At 45.3% G+C, this 23,633-nt stretch overlaps 2 protein-coding genes across 7 annotated transcripts in view; one reads left to right on the forward strand and one right to left on the reverse strand.

Annotated features, from left to right (window-relative positions):
• The first annotated feature begins 345 nt into the window (after positions 1–345).
• On the forward strand, positions 346–19,056 carry PLPP5 (phospholipid phosphatase 5). Of its 4 annotated transcripts, none has more exons than XM_061593570.1 (7): positions 346–385; positions 7,090–7,198; positions 8,298–8,388; positions 8,662–8,725; positions 9,318–9,442; positions 13,980–14,150; positions 15,725–19,056. In XM_061593570.1, exons 2-7 carry the CDS (start codon positions 7,139–7,141, stop codon positions 15,892–15,894), a joined length of 681 nt encoding a protein of 226 aa, XP_061449554.1. In that variant the 5' UTR covers positions 346–385; positions 7,090–7,138; the 3' UTR covers positions 15,895–19,056. The 4 variants fall into 4 exon arrangements, with proteins under 4 accessions (XP_061449554.1, XP_061449550.1, XP_061449551.1 ...); XM_061593566.1 differs by lacking the exon at positions 346–385 and adding an exon at positions 434–699; XM_061593567.1 differs by lacking the exons at positions 346–385; positions 15,725–19,056 and adding exons at positions 434–699; positions 14,740–14,975.
• Positions 19,057–21,136: 2,080 nt separating this feature from the next.
• Positions 21,137–23,633, reverse strand: part of DDHD2 (DDHD domain containing 2) — a 37,984-nt gene continuing 35,487 nt past the window's right edge. For all 3 annotated transcript variants that reach the window (XM_061593565.1, XM_061593564.1, XM_061593563.1), the window contains one exon: positions 21,137–23,311. The gene's annotated coding sequence lies outside the window, so the exon portion shown is untranslated. The remainder of the gene's footprint in view (positions 23,312–23,633) is intronic.

A 23,633-nucleotide genomic window follows, 5' to 3' on the forward strand; every position in this document is an offset into this window, starting at 1 on the left:
GAGTAGAAGTATAATAAAGCGTGGTGCTCTTGACACACTTCATGTATGCACCATGTATTTAAAGCACATGACTTACCCCCAGAGAATCCTGGGAAGTGTAGTTCATCTCACAGAGCTCCAATTCTCAGCACCCTTAACAAACTACAGTTCCCAGGATTCTTGGGGAGGGAGGGGGGAGTCATGTGCTTTCCAAGTATTGCTATATACTGCCACAATGTTTCTGTTAATGCAGCCAAAGGACGCATTGGCTTGTTTAGCAGCCACATGGCCCAGTGGGCTCATGTCTCTTCCCATTTTCCTAATGCAAACACGTACAGCCTTCTGCCCCAAGAGTGCAAGCAGTCGAGCAATTTGTTTACTCGGAAACAAGTCCCACTGTGCCCCGGTATGTAAGACCTGAAAGGATCGCAGCCTTCAACTCTCCGAATCCCGCCTCTTTGCAAGCACAACAGCCACCACTCCTCTTCCCACCTGAGCAGTGATCATGCCCGCGGCTCTTTTCCGCCGGGGGCGGGGGGAGGAGACCCAGCCTCTTTTCCCTCCTCCCCCCCGGTCCTGGGAGCGAGTAGGCGGCGCCTCGGAAGGCAGGAGGCTCTCGTTGCTGCTGCCGCCCGAGCGGAGGATGCGGCGGGTCCCGCGGGCGGGGTTCGCGCTGCTGCTAGAAGTGGGGGTGCGCGCGATGCTGCTGGGACTCTTCTTGTGAGTGCGGAGAAGGCGGGCGGGGCCATCTGCGCGGCAATACCCAGGCAGGGTCGTAATGCGTATAATATGCGGGACCTGCATCCGTTGTGATGCGTGTACTGTACTGTATTAGATGGGGAAGGGGGTGGGGTTCCCCTTCCTTTTTGTGCCTAGTCTCTACCGTAATGCACGTCATCATCGGCTCATTTTTAAAGGCCCGATAAAGCGATTTTCCCGATAAGCTGTCTAATGACCACGGGTGTAGGATGAATGCTTGCCTCTGCTGTATTGCGCCTAGTATAGGGGCCGAAGGACAGCGTGGATGCCCTCACTCACTGCACAGAGAGAGAGAGAGAGAGAGAGAGAGAGAGAGAGAGAGAGGCTTGCAAGTGCTGTATCACACGTAATATACGTGGCCCAAAGGCCATCTAGGACGTCCTCACTCGCGTCTAATAGATATCTGACTGTGCCATATTGTATGGAATATACGGACCATGTGGTATAGAATATATGGGCCAAAGAAAATCTGGGATGTCTTCCTACGTCTAATAGATGTTTGCCCGTGCTGTACTGCATGAAATATATAGGCCATATGGTATGTAATCTATGGCGTATGGGCCTTCAAGGACGCCTTCATCCACATAATAGATGTATGCATCTGCTGTATTGTACCTAATATAGGGGCCTTTAAAACTATTTGAGAAAACCTCATACAACAGTCGCCGGGCCCTAACTCATGCCCTGCTTTATAGTTCTTCAATGCATGGAAAATATTGACTATCTGGCCCACCCCTTTCCACACGGTGCCCTTGCAGAGGGCTTAATATATGTACGGGGGTGGTGGTCTCCTGGGTGCTCCTTATCAGAAGAGCCCACAGGAGCAGCTGCCACAAATCACAGGTGAGCCCCTGACACTTCATGAAGCCCAGCTGGGTACTACCGTAATGTGTCTTCTTTATGTGCCCTGCTAGAAGCCCCTGATAGATGGAGCGTTCCCACCTCAGGTGTTACCATAATGAGAGGAATAGTTGCTCCTCTGTTTTGTCATTGCTGACGTTGGTGGTTTTGGTAGTAATTTCAGCTGCAGCCTTGCCATTTGGACAGAACGAATCCAGAGTCTAGGGCTGATGTGTTGTTTTTGGCTTCAACTCCAAAAAAAGGGGGGGTGGGCTGTTTCTCTTCTGCGATTGCAAAGATAAAAGGATTCCAGTAACCCTTGTTTGAATAATTATAACATGTTATAACAGCATAGGCTTTTGTTGTGAGGAAAGTCACAGCGACCCCATTTTATTTTCTCTCTAGCTAGGCTAGTGAAAATGAGTACCATGTTTTTGCTGATTTCATAAATGCCTCAACTTTTTAAATAATTTTAGTGATGCTTTGAATATGCTAATATCTTTGGAAATTTTATCTGATTCATGCCCACTGCAGTGAGAGCGGAGTTGCTACTTTGCAATGGATGGGGAACAGAGCAGACTCTGAGGGCTTTCCCTTGTGATCAGGCAAAGCACAGAATCATAGAATAGTAGAGTTGGAAGGGGCCTTTGAGGCCATCAAGTCCAACCCCCTGATCAATGCAGGAATCCAACTTAAAGCATACCTGACATGTGGCTGTCCAGCTGTCTCTTGAATGCCTCCAGTGTTGGAGAGCCCACCACCTCCATAGGTAATTGGTTCCATTGTTGTACTGCTCTAACACTTGGGAAGTTTTTCCTGATGTTCAGCGGAATCTGGCTTCCTGTAACTTGAGGCAATTATTCTGTGTCCTGTATTTTGGAATGGTCAAGAAGAGATCCCGCCCCTCCTCTGTGTGACAACCTTTCAAGTACTTGAAGAGTGCTATTGTATCTCCTCCTCTCAGTCTTCTGTTCTCAAGGCAAAACATGCCCATTTCTTTCAGTCTCTCCTCGTAGGGCTTTGTTGCCAGTCCCCTGATCATCCGTTGTTAGTTTTAACTGTTTAGATTGTTTTAACATTTTCAAAAAATATTTTCATATTGTTGTAACCCAACCTGGGACCTTATGGTGTGAAGAGTGGGTAAGAAATTCAACAAATACTGTAGTTCTGTTGCAGAGACTATCCGATAAGAGCCCATGATAACTTGCCTAATCCCATTGCATACACCAATTATAGGGTTGCCAGGTTCAGGGCCTGAGTAAAAAAGGTAAAGGTGTCCCCGCACTCATAGTGCGAGTTGTTTCCGACTCTTAGGGTGACGTCTTGCGACGTTTACTAGGCAGACCGTATATATGGGGTGGGATTGCCAGTTCCTTCCCCGGCCTTTCTTTACCCCCCAGCATATGCCGGGTACTCATTTTACCGACCACGGATGGATGGAAGGCTGAGTGGACCTCGACCCCTTTTACCGGAGATTCAACTTCCTCCTTTCTTTGGAATCGAACTCCGGCCGTGAGCAGAGCTTCGGCTGCGTTACTGCTGCTTACCACTCTGCGCCATGTATATCTTGAGGAGAAGAGAAAATCAGCAAAGTGCAGGTGTTCTTGCAACACTGTAATGGGAAAAACCACAAGGTGAAATTCTCCCTTCCCCCTGCACAACTTTTAAAGATACAGAATACCTCTTGGTTGCCAGACCCAGACTACATTGCATTGGCTGCCTGTATGTTTCCGAGCTCGATTCAAGGTGCTGGTTTTAACCTATAAAGCCTTATATGGCTTAGGACCACAATACCTGATGGACCGCCTCTCCCGACATGAACCCACCTGTACACTATGCTCAACATCTAAGGCCCTCCTCTGGGTGCCTACTCCAAGGGAAGCTGGGAGGCTGGCAACAAGGGAGATGGCCTTCTCAGTGGTGGCTCCCAAATTATGGAATGATCTCTGTGATGAGGTGTGCCTGGCCCCAACACTGTTATCTTTCCGGCGCCAGGTCAAGACTTCTCTCTTCTCCCAGGCGTTTTAGCATGTGTTTTTAAATTGTTTTAATTTTTTTTAATTGTTTTTAAATTGTTTTTTGTGTTTTAAAATTTGTATATTTGCTTTTATTGTTTTTAATTGCTGTAAACCGCCCAGAGAGCTCCGGCTATGGGGTGGTATATAAATAAATAAATAAATAACCAATTATAATAGCAAAGAATTGGGTAGAAAGGGAGAATCACATTTCCGCAGATACAAAATATTGCTCTTTCCTTTGACAGGGATGGGGAACCTGTGGCCTTCCAGCTGATGTTGGACTACAGTTATTCCAAATATTCCTGAGCACCTGGCTGTCCATAGCTTCCCCATCTCTGGCTTAGAAAATGCTAAATTTTGTCAAGAAATGCACAGCCTCAAGGGATAATCATATGGACCAGAAGTTCCCAAACCGTGATCTGTGGACCACCAGTGGTCCATGAGCTTTACTCAGGAGATTTGTGGCATGTCATATTGATTCTAAATTGTATTTTTATTACTTTTTATTTCTTATATTGTATTTTATTGTATTGCAGTTTGAACTATGGAATGCAAATGGCGGTACAGTAAAATATAATAAAAGAAGCAATAAAATATGGCTAAGAATCATACAGCACCTAGCACAGCACATTACACTTGCTGCTGCATCAAGTGGTCCTCCAAGACCCTCAGCAATTTTCAAGTGGTCCATGGGGAAAAAAATTTGGGAACGGGGTAGGCCTTATACAATAAATAGGTAACAAATATGAACCTTTTTGTGCGCAACAGACATGCACACAATCTTATCATACAGATAGGCCTGAGAATGCTGATTTGTTGGTTTTTGCACGATCAGGGATTTGAAGCCAGCTTAAAAATCAGCGCTCTGAAACATAGCCAAACATAACCTGCTCCGAGGGAATATTCACTCTCCTAACGTATTGGAGGTTGGACCAGGAGAGGCTGATTCATTAGGGCAAACAGGGCATTGCACCATCAACCTCTCAGGCTGTCCACAAACAGTCCAGGGGATGGCACTACTTGCCAGCTTCCTCACTTTCAGGCCCCATCTGCATTATACATTTACAGCAGTATCATACCACTTTTTACATTTGTTGCTCTGCCTGCTTTTGCAACCCATCATGAGCATATGGCCCTTGGAAGGTTGCCCAGAAGGGAATGTAACTCTCAAGCTGAAAGAAAGTATTTAATTCTGTATTTTGTCGGCAATGCTGCTGCTCTGCCAATATCTTGAACGGCCCACAGCTTAGCTCAGCTCATACAAACTTTAATTTGGTGCATAATCTGTCAACCAGTGAAAGAAAATCATACGTTTTCTCAAACCACTGCAAAACAGGAAAAGAACAGTGTGGTTGACGCTTCCTCATCATTAGACTCAACGTTGCCAAAGAAGCGTTTGCACAACAGAGGCACATGGGACTGGCAGGTCACATAGGAGGTTCCTAAAGCAGCAGCACCAAACGCAAGGCAGGGCAGGCTCGCCTATTCACATTAACACAGAGGTGGGGAAACTTTTTCAGTCCGAGGGTCACATTCCTTTGTGGACAACCTTCTGGGGGGGCTACATGCCAGTGGTGGCTGGCGCCAAGGGCAAAAAAGGGGGTAGAGCAATGGATGAGACTCACCCCTTTGTGCAGTGGAGTACATTCCAGTCATGCAAAAGCAAGAGGTATACACATGCTCACCATCCACACACACACATCCACTATCCAGGCAAGCAAAAGTCCTTGAGGAGGGTGCAGAACAGGGCCAGTGAAGGGGTATGGCCGGGGAGGAGGCATGCCTGGGGAGAGTCCCAAGGGTCAGACAGGGAAGTCTAGCGGGCCACATTCAACTACAGGGTGCCTGAGGTTCCCCACTCTGGCTCTAGTGAGATGCAATGCTAGCTCAGGATGGGATCCATTGGCTAATGCAGGTTTGAAAGCATTTCTTTGACCTGACAGGCCAGTATCAATTCGAGTTTGTTCTTTGTCTGCTAGCTGCGGCTTTTGTTGATTCATTTTTCCCCTTGCAAAAAAAATTGATATTAATATTTTAAAGGAAATACAGATAATTTTAAAGGAAATATTGATACTTTAAAGATATAGAAGATCTCTTGGAGGCTGGGCCTGGCAGCAAAGAGGTCTTCTTTATATTTAAAAGTTGTGCTGGGGGAAGGGAGAATTCCACCTTGTGGTTTTTCCCATTACAGTGTTGCATGAAAACCTGCACTTGGCTGAATTTTCTTTTCTCTTAAAGATACAGAATCATTCTGAGGCCCTGAGCCTGGCAACCCTACTCAGGCTACTGTTGGCCTCCTTGTTTTCTGCCTCACCAGCACCAATGGGCACCAACGAGCCCTGGGTAAAACATGTCCTTCAGGTGGCTCAAATGTGTAGTTCATAACCTGTGGAAAGCCAGCTGTAGAGATTGCACAGGTTATGCTCTTCTCAACCATCATGTAGACAAGGGGTGGGGTCCCTGTGCATGTGTACTGTGAGAAAAACATGCATTAAAATGGTGAATTCAGTCCTCTAGGGGTGGAGCCCCCTTTAGGATGCCCACCTTAACGCGGTGAGGGGGTTTGAGAGTGTCGAAGAAGCTGAGAGCAATGTCGTCAGGAGTCTAGACCAAGAGGCTAGACTCCTAGCAGGGGCAGAATGGTCAAAGCTGAGACACCAGACTAAGATGCATCCAGACTAAGAGGAAGCCAATGGTAAACCACCTCTGAATAACTCTTACCATGAAAACCCTATGAACAGAGTATCCAAAATGCAACATGAGATAGTGCTGGAAGATGAGACCCCCAGGTCAGAAGGCACTCACCGAGCTACTGGGGAAGAACAAAGGACAAGTATGAGTAGCGCTGTGACTAATGACACAGCTGGGTCAAAGCCGAAAGGAAGCCCAGAGGCTGATGCGCACAGATGCGAAAGGAGAGTCCGAAGTTGTACGACGCACACAATAGGATCTGAACAGGGTGGTTCATGACAGATGCTCTTGGAGGTCGCTGATTCATAGGGTCGCCATAAGTCGTAATCGACTTGAAGGCACATAACAACAACAACAGGGGTGGAGCCAAACAGATGGTCAGCTGGAGGGCCACAAGTGCCCACTCTCCATAGGGCTGGAACTACTGTAACAAAACAGCTTCAGTGTATTCTTTATGCTTATTTGGTACATCCATTGTTTTATGAAAACGATTGAACTGATATTTCAAAAGCGATGTTGCAGACCACTTTGAAAATCCCTGTTGAAGATCGATCTATTCGTCTTGTAGATCAAATCTTCCTGTGATCCTGTTGGGAGGAAACCTCAATACTGGTCTTCTGCCTTTTTCCCCCAAATCACCAACACTTAAGGGGTATTCACACATTACATTCAAAAAGTGTAGTCTGTGTACACAGTATTTAAGCCACATGTGTACACTCTCTCACACAAACACTTGCACCTGTACCTGTGTTCAGTATAATGTGTAAACAAGCCTTTAGTCAATGGGGTGTTCTTTCTCTAGGTTCACTGAGCTTCTGCCTCCATTCCAGCGGGTCATACAGGCGGAAGAAATGTGGCTCTATAAAAACCCCTATGTGGAGTTTGACCATGTACCTGCCAAACCCATGTTTGTAAGTATTCATTCCAATCATCTTGTGCAATTTAGGCCATGTTTGCAGCCCACGTCTTTTGCAAGCAGGTGCGCCTTCAGATTTGTCTCCAGTGAAGCATGGAGTCAGGGGATAGCCAATGCAATGCCCTCCAGATATTGTGAACTACAACTCCCGTCATCCCTGACCATTGGCCATGCTGACTGGGACTGATGGGTGTCACTCTTAGTTCCAGGTGAGAGGGCATGGAATTTCAACCTTAATCTATTTATTTATAATGACCAGGCATAGACACAGGTCGAGGTAGGAGGTGCCTGGTGGAGCTGGTCTTTTGGCAAAGTTGATGGAATGAACCCTGCTTCCCATCTCTCCCACTGAGGCAGCCTGATGGAATCTAGGAACTCCTTAATTTAGGAACTATTCCTGGTGCAGGGTCTGAACAGATGTCCTACGAGGTCTTTTCCATTATATCAGGGATCAGGCACCTGCGGCTAGACTACAACTCCCATCATCCTTGGCCATTGACCATGCTGGTTGGTGCTGATGGGAGTTGGAGTCCAACAATATTTGGGGGGCCCACAGGGTCTCCATTCCTGCATTAGGTGATCTCCTACAAGGCAGCGAGGCTTACATTCCTTAGAATCAAGCTTAAATACCTTAGTAAATTAATACCGAATATCCACTATGGCTGCAGTGTTTAATTGGTTAGATTAACTGATTAAAACAAAACTTTAATCACCCGAAAAGGTGTCCCTGATTGATCAGACAGCATAATGTTTCATATATTAGTACTTTAAAAAATTGTGGGTGGCAAGCACCTTTTTTCTTGATGGGTTGGATCCAATTAAGTTCTACACAGTGCAAACCCAATGAACTCAATGGATGTAAGCTGGCGTGTCCATTATTCTCAATGGGTTGTACCCAGCCAACTTCTACTCAGAAATGAATGCATCAAAGTGAGCCACGTCTGTTAATTTCAGTGAGTCTACTCTGAGTAGGACTAACATGGAATACAAGCCATGGGTCAGTTCTATGACTGAGGTTGGACACCACCCCATTGTTTTGTGGTTGTTCCTGCCGTGCTGCTGGCTCTAATTCTGTCTCTGCCATCTCATTCCAGGTCATTTCCTTCTTGTCTCCTCTGGTCTTGATTCTCCTGGCCAAATTCTTCATGAACACTGACCAAGATGATACACGGGAAGCATGCTTAGGTGAATACTTCTTAGTTAATCTGTGGAATTTGCTTCCACAAGGTGTGGTGATGATGGCCACTGACTTGGGATTAGACCCATTCATGGAGGAAAAGGCTCTCGATGGCTAGGAGGAGTCACAATGGCTATATATTGCCTGTGTTTGTGTTCTGCAATAATTTTTCTCCCTCTTAACTCGGCCTCCTCGCCACACCATTTCTGGCGGCTGGCCTGGTTAGGGTTGAATGAGTAAAGATGCTGAGGACAACTGTTCTGTGCTCTTCTTTTCTCCAGCTGCCAGCCTGGCTCTTGCCCTGAATGGTGTCTTCACCAATGCTGTGAAGCTGGTCGTGGGCAGGTGAGATCCCCTCTCTCTGCAGAAATTACCAGAATAAATGCACAGAGCATGCATTTTCATTGTTGCCCTTTTCTGGAGCATCCCTCAACAAAGCTTCCGGTTGCTGAGAATCACAAGTGTGGAGTGTGATCTTGTTGTGCCAAGGTCCTGCTTGCCAGCTTCCCATGTGCACCTGGTTGGCTGCTGTGAGAACAGGATGCTGGACTCAGTGGGCCACTGGCCTGACCCTGCAGGGCTCTCCTTATGTTCTAAAGCAAAGGAAGGTGTTTGTGAGACCCCCATGATAGGTTATAGAGGGGCCAGTACTTGTAGAGCCTGCAAGCAGTGGCTCCATGTCAGTGGGGCAGTGGCATCTGCTCTGAGTTTTAGTCCAGACTTTGGACAGCTCCTTGAAAGTTCAAACTAAAACCTAGAGTGAATTCCACTGCCTCACGGACATGGAGCCACCACTGCAAGCAAGGTGAGCTTGTATGGAGAGGCTGTGGACCTGGGCACACAGGTGTAGATTCCCTCTTGCCACTCAGCTCCTGCCTCTCCACAGTCTGTGCTTGAGCTGTGGTGCCTCACCCTCTCCTTCTCTTCCTTGCTCTAGGCCTCGGCCTGATTTCTTCTACCGCTGCTTTCCAGATGGCCGGGAAGCCCCTCAGCTGCTGTGCACGGGTGACGCACAAGTAGTGATCGAAGGACGCAAGAGCTTCCCCAGTGGGCATTCCTCTTGTGAGTGTGCAAGCAGTCTCCTGCAAGGGTTGCACCCAGAGATGGGAAGCACAAACCTGAGAGATTGGATATATCGTGTGTCTGTGTGTGTGTGTGTGTGCGCGTGTGTGTGTGTGTGTGTGTGTGTGTGTGTGCACGCGTGAGAGAGAGAGAGAGAGAGAGAGAGAGATTTAGCCCCTCCCAAATCTCCACAGGGGGCATCTGCAAAGGAGTGAAAGAGGATCCTAGGATTGGAGCAGCCTTCTAGGCCACATCCACATGATACATTTAGAGCAGTGTCATGCCACTTTAAACAGTCATGGCTTTCCCCAAAGAATCCTGGGAACTATAGTTTGTAAAGGATGAAGAGACTTGTTAGAAGACTCCTGTTCCCCTCACAGAACTACCATATTATTATTATTATTATTATTATTATTACTATTACTATTATTATTACTATTATTATTACTATTATTATTATTACTTTTATTTCTCCCGAAGGAGCCCAGGGGAGCAAAGTCATCAACGAAACAATTAAAAAGCATTCTAAAAACACATTCTAAAAACAATTAGTTAAAAACATTCCTTCAGCCAATGGTTTAACAGTGCTTCTTCCCCATGAAGTCTAGGAATCTGGCAGAGCTCCTTTCTGCTGGGATTGGCTGCATGATCCAGTTCCCCATGGGGAATTCGGTCTTGCAGCTGATCCAATCACATCTCTACGTGCCCCACACCTACATATATGATGTCAGGCAGTGATGGCTGGTAGCTCCATGTCATTGGAGTAATGGAATCTGCTCCAGGTTTTAGTTCAAGCTGTAAAGGAGCTGACATGGAGCCACCAGCCACCACTGACGTCAGGTGTGGGGCAGGTGCATATAGTTTCAGGAAAATGGGACCCATAGAGGCCCCCAATTTGGCCCATGGGCTAGAGGTTCCCCACCCCTGAGTTAGAATATCTCCAAAACTGGCTGTTAAGCTTCTGCCTGAAGACCACCATGAAAGGAAAATTTCCTGGGAAAGACTTGGAGCCTTCATTCAGCTCATCCTCAGGAGCCAGGGCCATTGGGAGCCAGTGTGGCGTCGTGGGTAGGGTGTCGGACTAGGGCTTAGGAGAGCAAAGTTCAAATCCCTGCTTGGCCATGAAGTTCACAGAAGGACCTTAGGCCAGTTACTGTGTCTTAGCCTAACCTACTTTATAGGGTTGTTGTGAACATAAAGTTGGGAGGGGAGAACCATGTTTGTACACCATCTTGAGCTCCTTGGAGAAAAGGTGGGATATAAATTTAATAATAAAACAAATAAAATCAAAATGAAATGAAATGTAGTAAGAAGCAAGGCCGCCCCTGCACTTTGCAGATCAGCCTGTGCAGAGAACAGGTATCCTGCAGAAAGGTTTAGCTGCAGGTCTCTTTGGTAAATAAGCCAAGCCCTGCACTGCTGAGAAAAGCTCTAGGTCCCTTTCTTCCGTGTACTGAAGGCACAATACATGGCGTTCCAGCTGTTTCTTCTGAGCCACCTTAATGCGAAGGAGCTCTACCTCAGTGGCCAAGTATGAGGTAGAGAATCTCAGGTTCAGAACTTGGCATCTCTGGTTTAAAGGGATCAGGTCACAAATGATGGGAAAGACTGCTGCCTGAGATGCTGGAGAGAGGCTGCCCATCAGAGTGGACAGCACTAGGTTAGGTGGACAAATCGTCTGATCTAGTACCATGGTAGCTACCTGCCTTTTCTTTTTTCTGGAGTGCTTTCCCTATTGTTATTACCATTTGCTTTGCAGAACTGAGCTAGGAGTACAAGAACCTCCTATGCAGAGGCCCCTTAAATATGTGTAATATGGGAGGTGGCAGCATATAGGTTTGCTCTACAGCTTAAATTCTTCTAAGACCTGTTACTAGATGCAGAGTGAAAGAAACCCATACCGCTCCAGGAGTACTTAGAAAACAGAATTATGTGGGATGCTAATATGCTAGCATTAGGGATGTGCTAAAATTCTGCCCCATTTGGATTTGGTACCAAATTTTCCATTAATTTGCTTATACTTTATCATTGTGGATCGGATTTTTATATAGCGATTTTCCACAGCTATTTTCGAAAACAGGTTTTTTTTTAAAAAAAAATCAGCCTCTGATATATCAATATTAAGAACAACTATTTTATCAATATTTCCTTTCATTTTTCAAAATGTCAATATTTCCTTTAAAATTATCTGTGTTTCCTTTAGAATATTGATATTAATATCAATTTTTTTTGCAAGGGGAAAAATGAACCAACAAAAGCCGCAGCTAGCAGACAAAGAACAAACTCGAATTGATACTGGCCTGTTAGGTCAAAGAAATGCTTTCAAACCTGCATTAGCCAGTGGATCCCATCCTGAGCTAGCATTGCATCTCACTAGAGCCAGAGTGGGGAACCTCAGGCACCCTGTAGTTGAATGTGGCCCGCTAGACTTCCCTGTCTGGCCCTTGGGACTCTCCCCAGGCATGCCTCCTCCCCGGCCATACCCCTTCACTGGCCCTGTTCTGCACCCTCCTCAAGGACTTTTGCTTGCCTGGATAGTGGATGTGTGTGTGTAGATGGTGAGCATGTGTATACCTCTTGCTTTTGCATGACTGGAATGTACTCCACTGCACAAAGGGGTGAGTCTCATCCATTGCTCCACCCCCTTTTTTGCCCTTAGCGCCAGCCACCACTGGCATGTAGCCCCCCCAGAAGGTTGTCCACAAAGGAATGTGACCCTCGGGCTGAAAAAGGTTCCCCACCTCTGTGTTAATGTGAATAGGCGAGCCTGCCCTGCCTTGCGTTTGGTGCTGCTGCTTTAGGAACCTCCTATGTGACCTGCCAGTCCCATGTGCCTCTGTTGTGCAAACGCTTCTTTGGCAATGTTGAGTCTAACGATGAGGAAGCGTCAACCACACTGTTCTTTTCCTGTTTTGCAGTGGTTTGAGAAAACGTATGATTTTCTTTCACTGGTTGACAGATTATGCACCAAATTAAAGTTTGTATGAGCTGAGCTAAGCTGTGGGCCGTTCAAGATATTGGCAGAGCAGCAGCATTGCCGACAAAATACAGAATTAAATACTTTCTTTCAGCTTGAGAGTTACATTCACTTCTGGGCAACCTTCCAAGGGCCATATGCTCATGATGGGTTGCAAAAGCAGGCAGAGCAACAAATGTAAATTTTATGTTTGGACAGTCAGCTACTTTCTACCCCACCACCCCCTGGTCTATTCTCCATCCAGGCAGAGTTCAGGGACACATTCAAGCCAGACTAAACACTTGGGTGTGTGTGTGAAGCAGAGCCAGTGAAGGGTGTGGCCTGGGGAGGGTTCCAAGGGCCAGACAGCGAGGCTTGGAGGGGAACATTTGGCCTTCCCCACATGTAATCAGATATGTAATTTTGGCCCTTTACATAGCTTTGTGGTTTACTTTAATGATCCAAGACATCATTTCATGCTTTACTCCTCTTTGTTTAAACAGTTGACACTGACTGTATTGTCTTTGTTATACTGTTTCCTGTTTATTTTATGTATAGATTGTTTTTTTTGTTAATGTTCATCTTTAGGCCACCATACTTTAAAGAAATAGGTGAACAAGTTTAAGTCATTCTGTATGAATAAGGGTGCAAAACCTTTCAACTGTCATCCCCCCCCCTCCCCCGGTGATTTTATAGCATATGTTCATAGCTTTTTAATTTTGCTTGTTTTTAGTTGTCGATGGCTGCTTTTTCTCTGTCGTACATTTTTTTGTTTCTTTTTTTTTAGCCTTTGAGACCGGAAGTCTAGAAATGAGTCATTGAATCAGCCCGAGAGGATGCAGTCCTCTACATCAGGAGTGGTGCCATCATGGTGTTCTCCAGATGTTGTTGAACTCTAACTCCCATCATGCTTAACCATTGGCCATGCTGCTGGGGCTGATGAGAGTTGCAGTCCAGCAACATCTGGAGGGCTCCACTTGGACTACTCCTGCTCTACATGCTTACCTGAGAGTAGGGATGTGCTAGAATTCTGCCAAATTTGGATTTGGTATCCAATTTTCCAGTGATCCACTTATTCTTTATCATTGCGGATTGTATTTTTGTGTGGTGATTTGCCATGACTGTTTTTGAAAACCCGCCTCTAAAGTATCAATATTAAGAATAATGTTATTGATATTTTGTTTCATTTATTGGTATTTGCTTTCAAAATGTCAATATGAATATCAATATTTTTTGTGAGGGGGAAAAATAAATTGGTAAAAGTGGCAGCTAGCAGACAGAGAATGAATTCGAATTAATTCCAGCCTGTTAGGTCAACAAAATTCTTTCAAACTGGCATCAGCCAGTGAATCCCATCCCTTTTTCAGAGTGTGTACCATTGAACTCAATGTGGCTTATTTCCTGTAAGTTGTTGTTGCCTATAACATTGCACTGCTAAGGTATTACCCATATTCCTTATTTGCTTTAGCCTGCCTAGAGATTAGGGATGGCTAGTTCCTCAAGTTTACATGGGCATGTAGCTAAGGATGGTGGTGACAGTTTGCCTTGTTAGGTCTCACAGTGATCCCTCCTATCTTCCAGTTGCCTTTGCTGGCCTCGCCTTTGGCTCCTTCTACATTGCAGGGAAGCTCCACTGCTTTGCGCCTGGCGGGCGTGGGCAGTCCTGGCGCCTCTGTGCCTTCTTGGTGCCCCTCTTTATCGCGATGCTCATCGCTTTATCCCGCACCTGTGATTACAAGCATCACTGGCAAGGTGAGTGAGGCCTTGATGGAGAAGTGAAGTGAAGGTGCCGTGAAAATAGCAAAGAAGCAACATAGCTGTGGGGAACCGGCGGCCCTCCAAGTCTTGGACTCTAACTCCAGTCAGCCGCAGTCAGCATGGCCAATGGTCAGGGATAATGGGAGCTGGAATCCAGCAGCATGTGCAGGGCCACCTGGGAGTAATGGGTGGAGGTTGGCTGTACTCCCTAGGCAGTGCCAGCTGGCCTCCAAGCCCAGATTGGTCAAATAGCTTGGGAAGGGATGGAGGGCTGAATCCTCCCTTGCCAAGCGTCTCGGGCCAAACCATTATGCGTGCACTGTGACTAATTACAACAGCCAGTGTGGTGTAGTGGTTAGAGTGTTGCACTAGGATCTGTGAGACCAGGGTTCAATTCCCCATTCAGCCATGGCGGTTGCGGGGTAGCCTTGGGCCAGTCACAATCTCTCAGCCTAACCTACTTCACAAGGTTGTTGATAAAGGATAAAATGGAGATGGAGAACTATGTACACCACCTTGAGCAACTTGGAGGAAAGGTGGGATATATATGTAACAAGTAATAAAATATTTTTGCCCATTTTAGCTGGGAAGAAAAAGGCTCCCAGAGCAGCTTACAGATATCAAGAATCAAATAGTCTTTACCTTCTGGCTTACAGTCTAAAAGACAAAACACACAAGGAAAAAGGATTGGGAAGGAGAAGTGAAAAAGCAAACTATGGCACTAGTTCTTAGTTACAGAGTTCTTGTAATGACCAATTTATCCTTCCTCTGTTGGACTTCTGGATTTTGCCCCCACACCCTCCGGCACTTACAATTAGATGGACAACTTATCTAATTCAACATGTTACCATCTTGTCTTCTTACATTCGTTCATTTCGGGATGGACCATAAGCTAGTGGCATAGCACGTGGCTTTGCATACAGAACACCCCCAGTTCAATCACTGGTATTTCTAGTCAGGAATACAAGGTGGTAGGTGATGGGAATGGCCTCTCTTTGCCTGGGAGGTCAGGCCACCTATGCACCATACATTTAAAGCACTCTGATACCACTTGGTCTTGGCTTCCCCCAAAGGATCCTGGGAACTGTGGTTTGATACGGGTGCTGAGAGTTGTTAAAAGACCCTAATTCCCACAGTGGTCTAACAATCAATCTCTCTTCTCAGGGTACTCTGGGAATTGTAGTTTTGTGAGGGGAATTGGGGGGTATCCTAACACTTCTCAGCATCCTTAACAAACTACAGTACCCAGGGTTCTTTGTGGTAAAGCCATGATTGTTAAAAGTGATGTAATAGTGCTTTCAGTGTATTGTGCAGATGGTGTTAAAGATGAACAAATAGTCTGACCCACTATAAGGCTGCTTCCTACATATGGGAGGATCTCCTCTTCTCAGTTTGGATTTGCTTCCAAAGACAGCACTTTTGAAATGTAAATGACATGTAGAAGGATTGTTCCTACAATACGTTCTAAAAAATTAAAATAGCATGCTGGTGTGCTGTGCTGTGCTGTTGCTGGCTAGCCGCAGCTGAAATGATCTTTGCACTCTCTCCTCTTTTGTTTCCTTCGCAAGATGTTCTGGTTGGATCGGGAATGGGCTTGGCATTTGCCTACCTGTGCTACAGACAGCATTACCCTCCTTTGACTGATCCCGAGTGCCATCAGCCACTGCAGCGCAAATCTAGACTCTCTGCCCCAGAGAGGCAAAAGCTGACACTCTCTGGATTCAGCCTCGATGTATAAAGATCTAAAGGATCCCCACCTGCACACCCTGGGAGCTGCAAAAGAAGAGAAGGAACAGCCCTCCTTGCGATCCTGTGCCTGGAGGAGCAGGGAGGAGAATCACACCTGCATTTTAAAGAGCCAGCAGCCTGGTTGAGGCTCTGGGCCTCTGTCCAGTCCTCACATGTCTGTTTACACAGGGACAATGCTGGATGTTGCATGGCAGTGATAGAGGTGATTCTGTCCTCTAGGCAGCAGTAGTTGGGGTGATCCTTTTGCAGTCATTCCATTTCTAGTTTATCCCATGCCGATGTTAATCGTGCAGTTGCTGTAGGCCAGAAGGCAATCTGATCCAGTCCCTTGCTGTAAGGCAAAGCCCACTTCCCACAGATCAGCATAATAGCTCAAACCTAGCTAGAGTGCTACAAGCAAGTACCCTCCCAAAAGGTGTTTGCAGAGTAGCTCTAGTTCCCTTGTGCATACCTAGCTATGTACTAAAAGGGGTTGCCAAGCATTGGAACAACTTGTGTGCAGCCTATGTCTTCAGCAAAGGGGTTACCAAACAGGGACCATCATGCCTGCCAGTACCTCCTTTGAGGCCCGCAAAAAGTCTTAAGTAATCAAAAATCTATAATGTGTTCTTCCTGCATCAGTTTCTGTTTGCCCTGGCTCAGCCTCTCCTGCGATGAACATGCCTCCTTGATCATGTCCACATTTCGTTGTATGTCAGGGTTAGGCACCCACCCTCTGATCAGTTCTGAACAGAGGAGATGCACAAAGAGCTTCTATCTGTAAGCGAGTGCTGCGGTGGCTGATGTAGATGGGAGGGGGCATGCCCACACCATTTTTAGGACCTGGCCCTTTCTCTGCCCTTTCAGATGTGGCAGCCATTTGGGGCTGGCGCCCACAGCACATTCTCAAAATTCCACTGGACCCAAAAGATTGATGACCCCTGCTTTGGGCAGGGTACTATATCCTCTATTTTTTGTGGCTTCAGCTACCTCCAAGCTTTTTCTGCTCGTCTTCTGTCTTGGGCACAGAGGTCAGCTGCTATTTATGTTCAGAAAGTCTCATACCAGAGTTTTGTAGTTCCTGAAAGCTTATGGTGGCATAAGCATTTGTGAATTAGAGCCCACTTGCTTCATCAGACGCACGGAGTGTTCCCCTTAGCTGGTTCTGTCGTCTTTAGGGAAGGCCCGCAGCTCAGTAGCAAAGCATCTTCTTTGCTTGAAGAAGGTTCCAAGTTCAATCCCTGGTGTGTCCTAGTAGGGCTGGGAGATACCGCAGTTTGAACTGCAGGAGAGTTGCTGCCAGTCAGTGTAGACTAGACTGAGCTACTTAGATCAATAATCTGACTCAGCATAAGGTGGCTTCCTATGTTCTATATTCCTCTCATTCTCTGTATGAGTGAGAGCCTAACCGTGCCATCTTATGTATGTCTACGTCCTGAATATATTAGTGAAAATAACATGCAACAGTGTGTATATTAGTCAATGCTGCATACAAAAGTGTGTTATTAGGAGAAATTCACACTGCTGATGAATTTTGCTGCAGAAATGCAGAGAATGGAATTTAAGATTTGAAAAATGAGGAAGAACCAAAGTTGACAGAGCTTTCCATCCCCAACTGTGGCCCTCCAGATATTGTTGAATGCTTGATGTGGGGCACATCCCCAAGCCATGCTAAGAATGCCTCTTTGACAGGAGTGTCAATGGTTGCAGATTGAGAAGATTTTAAGTCACGGTAGCCAATGGGGTGCCCTCCAGAGGCTGCCAGACTACAATTCCCAATATTCCTTACCCATTTTTCATGCTGACTGAGGCTGATGGGTGCTGCAGTCCAACAGTATCAGGAAGGCAACACATTGGCTACCCCTTGGTTTAGCGACAGTACCCAGAAATTTGGTATTGTGCAGCTTAGTTCGAGTCGATTTGGTTGCTGAATGTTTTCCTGCTCCTGTGAATGACTACAGTAGGGCCCCGCTCATACAGCGGGTTACGTTCCAGACCCCCGCTGTAAAGCAAAAACCACTGTAAAGCGGATCCCATTGATTTACATTGACCAAAATGGCGCCTGGCGGCAAAAAAACACTGTAAAAGCGGAACAAGCGCTGTAAAGCGGGGCCTTTCTACAATTCACAACCACTGTATTAGCGGAACGCTGTAAAGCGAAGCTCTGTAAAGCAGGGCCCTACTGTATACTGTAATCTCCCATTATAGCTGTCTCTGTCAAAGAGAAATGGAACATGCCAACTCTGCTTCTGAAACAAAGTAACAGCAAGGCGACAATATATCAGTGCAAAATACCATGCCCATGCATAATATAGGCTAGTATGTTGGTGATCAGCTAGTGGTTTGGTACCCCAAATTCGACCATGAGCCAATAAAGGTGGCAATTCACTCCAATGCCGGAGCCGTCATTTTATTTTTAAAGAGAAGGGGAAAGAGAGTAAAGCAGAGAGGCAGAACCTGAAGGGACAGAAGGAGCAGACATATATAGTGAAAAATAAAAGTAGGCCTCATGCAACAAGTTGGAGTTAAAAGGAGACAGGACTAAAAATGCAAGACACCGCCAAGAAAAAAATAAAAATTGTGTCTGTAATGAAAGTAGTTGCATTTTAGAAAGGAGATGCATTATTTTAAGCCAATGGAAGAAAGAAAGCCTTGCTTAATCAGCCTTCTGTTTTCAACAGTCAGCCTTGAAGTTCACTGGGTGAGCTTGGGCCAGTCACTAGCAGTCTAACCTACCTGACAGGATTGTTGTGAGGATAAAATCAAGAGTAACCGTGTATACTACCCTACGTTCCTAGGAGGAATAAAAATGTAATAAAAGGGGGAGGGGAACAGAATGCAACAGTGGTCAAGCAGCTTCTCCAGAATATGCAAAAGTTTATAAAAAATGAGTTTTCTTCTAATGTTTACTCATGTGGGAATCTCAAGATTTCACTCCCTTATCACAGTTAAACAGCCATCTTTCCTGTATGGGAACATTTTAGGCTAGTCAATTTTGAGCCTGCTTTCCAAATTGGGGCTAGTCTGAACCTTTGTGTATGGAAGGATTATTGTGGTGGTAAAGATTGTCTTATCTTCCTTTTTTGTACATTTTGAGAGGCCAAATCAATGGAGTTGTGTTTTCATTTGTTTTCTTTTTTGTTTATTTTGTTTTTTAAACTGTCTAATAAAAATGCTAAAACTTTAGAAGAGCTGTTTCACTTCTTCGGTCCTCAGGTTCATCCAAAATGGGGCATGGTAGGCAGCACTGAACACAAACTGCTAACCAATAAGTCTCCCTTCCATTGTGCACTCTGCAAAATGGAAGGACTTGCAATCTGCCTCTTATGTCACTGATGGATGATATGACTGCAAGGTGCTATGAACTCCTAAATTATAAGATTAGAGCTCACAGAAAAGATTTACTTCATTTTTTTGGCTTTTCCTTGCAGACAGATAGCAGGGAATGGTTTATTGACTAGCATCAGGCAGGGCCAGGACTTTAGCATAAGAGGGATAAACCTTATAAGATTGCAGTCCTACACACTTACACTAGAACACTGCAGGACTTGATCCTGAGCAAACATGCATCAGAAGAGTGCACTGTATGAAGATTTATAGCTTGTGCCTAACCCGTTTACTGATGTCGGTTTCTCACATTGTGCTCAGCACAAGTTTTGCACTTACCAGGCTAAAAACTGAACCTATATACCATCTCTGAAAGAACAAATTGTTTCCATATGCAAAAGAAAAACAGTAAATTCAGCATGCATACATTTCATTATAGTAGAAAAAGAGGAAGGCCAAACAAGAGATGGATTGATTCCATAAAGCAAGCCACAGACCTTAACTTACAAGATCTGAACAGGGTGGTTCACAACAGATGCTACTGGAGGTCGCTGATTCATAGGGTCGCCATAAGTCGTAGTCGACTTGGAGGCACATAACAACAACAACATTTCATTATATGTCTGCCTCTTTTTGACCCAAAAGATCACAGAATGCAGACATGCTCATCACTACCATCTGCAACTTTCAACAGTGGGGAATAGCAGCTTCTAAGAAAGGAGTTCTTGTTTTCATGTGGTTACACAGAACAGCTGCACTGTGGTACAAGAAGTGTGGCAAAAAATTTAAGTAGACATGTAGCACAGTCTTAGAATGAGAGCCCAAACTTTTATCACATCTGTATGTACCAAGCTAATGTCTACGTGATATAGACATAGCATTTCAGCCTGCTTGTCTGACCTACGAAGCATCTACAACATGGCAACTTATGTTGTAATGAGTGGGAAAACATACATGGACCCTGATACACCATTTCTGGACCATTTCTGTCATGCACACTTCAATGTTTCCTGCAACACAGACGTGTACACAGAGCAAACTACTGCCTAAAGTCTAGAGCTGGGGTTCCTAAACTAGTCCACGAGCTTCATTCAGGTGGTCTGCAGTGTGCCTATAAATGACAATTAAAATCATACAGCATCTAGCACAGAGCATTACAATTGCTATAACAGGTAAAAAATCTTTTAAGTGGTGTGCCAAGATCCCGAGCAATTTTCAAGTGGTCTGTGAAGAAAAAAGTTTGGGAACCACTGGTCTAGAGCGACTCAGGAAGTGTATACAGGCATACCCTGCTTAACGTCACTTAACGTCGCCTCGCTGTAACGTACATGCTCCATAAGCCACCATACCCCGCTTAGACACTTAATGGCATGACGCCGCTGCCATCTAGTGGCGATTGCAGTGCAGTACATGCATAGATAATTGCTTCACTTTAAGTACATTTTCACTTTACATACACGCTCCGGTCCCATTGCGTATGTTAAAGCGGGGTATGCCTGTACTGGTGTTCTATGAAATAACTGCAGTTTTGGCAGCATAAAGAGAGTTGGAAAAAGGTACCAGGAAATGCAAGCAAGTGGAAGTAGTTCCATGTTTGGAGCTGCTTCTCGTGGGTTTTGTTTTTCCAAAGAAGGAACATACTGGGGGGAAATACATGCATCTCTGGTAACTTGAGAACTGCTGGATGTGTTTCTGATTTCTGCCATGGTGCACAGAAATTTGGGGATCTTGACAGAAGCCAGATATTTGGCTAAGCAGTAAGCTGTAATCACTTGAGGCCATTCTCCAATTACATGAGAAAAGCATCTTCCCTGCTTTTTCTCAACCTTGCTTCCTGTATTGGCAGGCAGGAAAGTGTCATTGAACCACCCACAGACTTCAAGATACTTCTGACAGAAGCCCATAAATGCACCAAAGTCAGTGGAAAAAGTTAAATAACTTGTTTTAAATAGACATATTTTACAAAGTGCATAAACTTCCAACAGCTGTTTGAGACTTGATTGACTCTTCCTAGGCCCACCCTTGCTGCTAGAGCTTCTAGTCCAGAACTCGGTTGTGCCAAATGGCATCATTCAGTCACAGCTACAGCATTAGTGGATGTGGTGACGAACAATGCAGAAATAAATAGCTGAAACACAGGGAGCGAATAACCAAAATGAATGCTGAGAGAGTTTTGATGCACAGTACAGAGAGAATATATAGCATGACATATATATTGCTGCTGCCTTTGTAGAAGGGTTCCCTGAAAATAGGAGGAAACCCTCTGAGACCATGTACACCTTCCTAGCACCCAAGGCACAGGTGAAGTGAACGCTGCTGCACCTGGACACAAGGGGAATCACTTGACTGTATGTCCAGTTTGCAGGTCCTACCAGGGACCCTCAGTCATCTTTTATCAGCCTTATGGTACCACCACAAAGTAGGACAAGCTGAAGCAAATTGCATCTCCTCTGCCATGCATCCAACTGCAATGCAGATCCGTTCAAGCAATCATCTGCAACTGCCTGTTTGCCATGGGCAAGCTCCCCTTGCCCTCTAGAGCACTCTCCCAGCAGAGTTAGGCACTCACTTGCACTCCAGTTTAAAGAAAGAGCATATGTTTCTCCCACTGTTTCTTTCCTGATCTATCTCTCAGGTATAAATGAGGCAAGAATCTCCCTCCTCCTCCAGGCTTACTGCAGGGGTCCTTGTTGCAAGGGCTTGAGGAACTGGCAGCAAGGAGAAAAGGGAGGCTTGTCTAGTATTTGTCAGCTCCTGAATTCAATCCAAAACTCAATGCATTAACCTGGTTGTGTGAACTGACCTTCATAATGGTCAGCTGGTCAACTACCCTCCTATGCGTCTTTTTACATGATCTCCTATTGGAAAAGTGCAGGGGCAGAGCTGCAGCTACTGCCCACGGCTCTGAAACACAAATCTACTGTGTAGGTACTAAATGGGCACAGGCTTAATTTTACCTCATCAGCATCAGCATCTCTGGGTAAGCAGGCACAGGTTTGAAGAGTTGGGGAAACATTGCTCTTGCCTACTCCCTTTGATCCAGATGTATATTTCCTCAACAAGATCAGAATTAGCCGTAAGTAAGTGGATGTTCAGTCACTGAGGCTGTCTTTGGTGATGTGTACCACCATGAAATACCAAGGACTTTGGAAAACACTGCATAATTCTTTCCAAGGACTTGGAGTAGGGCATCCTATTCTAACAACTTAGCTGGAAAAAGAGATAAGCCAGGAAACCCTCAACAGCTCGGGCTCTCTTCCTTGTTACACATCTGCCTTCAAGCTGCAGCTCTCAACACAGGATGGGCAGCAAGATACAACAGAACTCAAGTTTCTCCAGTATTCTAAAGCTGTTTGGATAACAACTAAATTAAGCAGACAGTAGAGACAATACCAGAATCAGAAGAGTCAGTCACCTGCCCATATGTGGTGTAAACAGGCATAGAATTAAAGGGTTGTTTTCAAGCATCTGTCAGTTTATTCCTACGTGAGTGCCTATGTTCTTTCCCTGTTGCAGCAAGGTTGCTATAAGGCAACACATGGCAACTGCCAGCACAACAGTGTTTGCTGCAGTAGGGACAGGAATTTTTCCTTTGGTCTGTAGCACCACCTGTTGGGCAAAACAGCAGCAATAAGATACGAAGGAACAAAAACCTATTACACAAAACAAAAATGCCTGATGTTCGATGTCCAGTGCAGCAGCAAAACAAGGATTCCTGTATGTCCACATCCCTCACCGCTTTACTCAGCAGATAGCCCCCTATTTGATATCAGGATCCTATATCATAGCTTTCCAACTGAAGAGGCGGTGTGAAGCTCTAGCACCGATTCCTAGCCACGTCTAGTGCATATCTAGATGTAGGTGGTATTGCAACTTGACACACGCTAGCCTCTAACCAGAGGACACAATCCAGAGAGTCAGGAAGCACCAGTCGCAGTCAGGTAGTATGATCCAAAGTGCTTGCTGGATTTCCCATGGAATAAGACTGGGGTACTGAATCCTCCAGAGCTCCGGGATGAAGCATGCCCGGCACATCAGCAACAGATGAGACAAGAGAAAAGCGGACAGGAGTCTTGAACAGCTTTCAACATGGAGAAAATCTAAAGAAGCAACAGGAAAGCTCAGCCATGCCAGGGCAGTGTGTCATTGATAGGCACAGAAATCAAAGAGGAATGGGAACAACATTAAGGTTGCTATCTCAAAACTGCAAACATTTAATAGTTAGGGACAGGATGACAGAAGGGACAATTAGGAAAAGGATAATGCTGAATACATTCCGTATCTCTGTGGGTAATCCAGTAGAATTCAGCAGTGCAATTTAGACAATAATAATAATAATAATAATAATAATAATAATAATAATAATAATAATAATAATAATAATATAAAAATCATGTTTTGGTAGCATTGCTTAAACAATCT

The sequence above is a fragment of the Rhineura floridana genome, chromosome 12 (assembly GCF_030035675.1).
Source record: "Rhineura floridana isolate rRhiFlo1 chromosome 12, rRhiFlo1.hap2, whole genome shotgun sequence".
Classification (NCBI taxonomy): Eukaryota; Metazoa; Chordata; class Lepidosauria; order Squamata; family Rhineuridae; genus Rhineura; species Rhineura floridana.

What these genes read in the sequence shown, in the direction of transcription:
- PLPP5 (XM_061593566.1), top strand. Translation starts at nt 485, where the DNA reads ATGCCCGCGGCTCTTTTCCGCCGGGGGCGGGGGGAGGAGACCCAGCCT. An exon ending in ATGCTGCTGGGACTCTTCTT is followed by an intron (nt 700 to 7,089) that starts GTGAGTGCGGAG and finishes TTCTTTCTCTAG; the next exon opens with GTTCACTGAGCTTCTGCCTC. An exon ending in GTGAAGCTGGTCGTGGGCAG is followed by an intron (nt 8,726 to 9,317) that starts GTGAGATCCCCT and finishes TCCTTGCTCTAG; the next exon opens with GCCTCGGCCTGATTTCTTCT.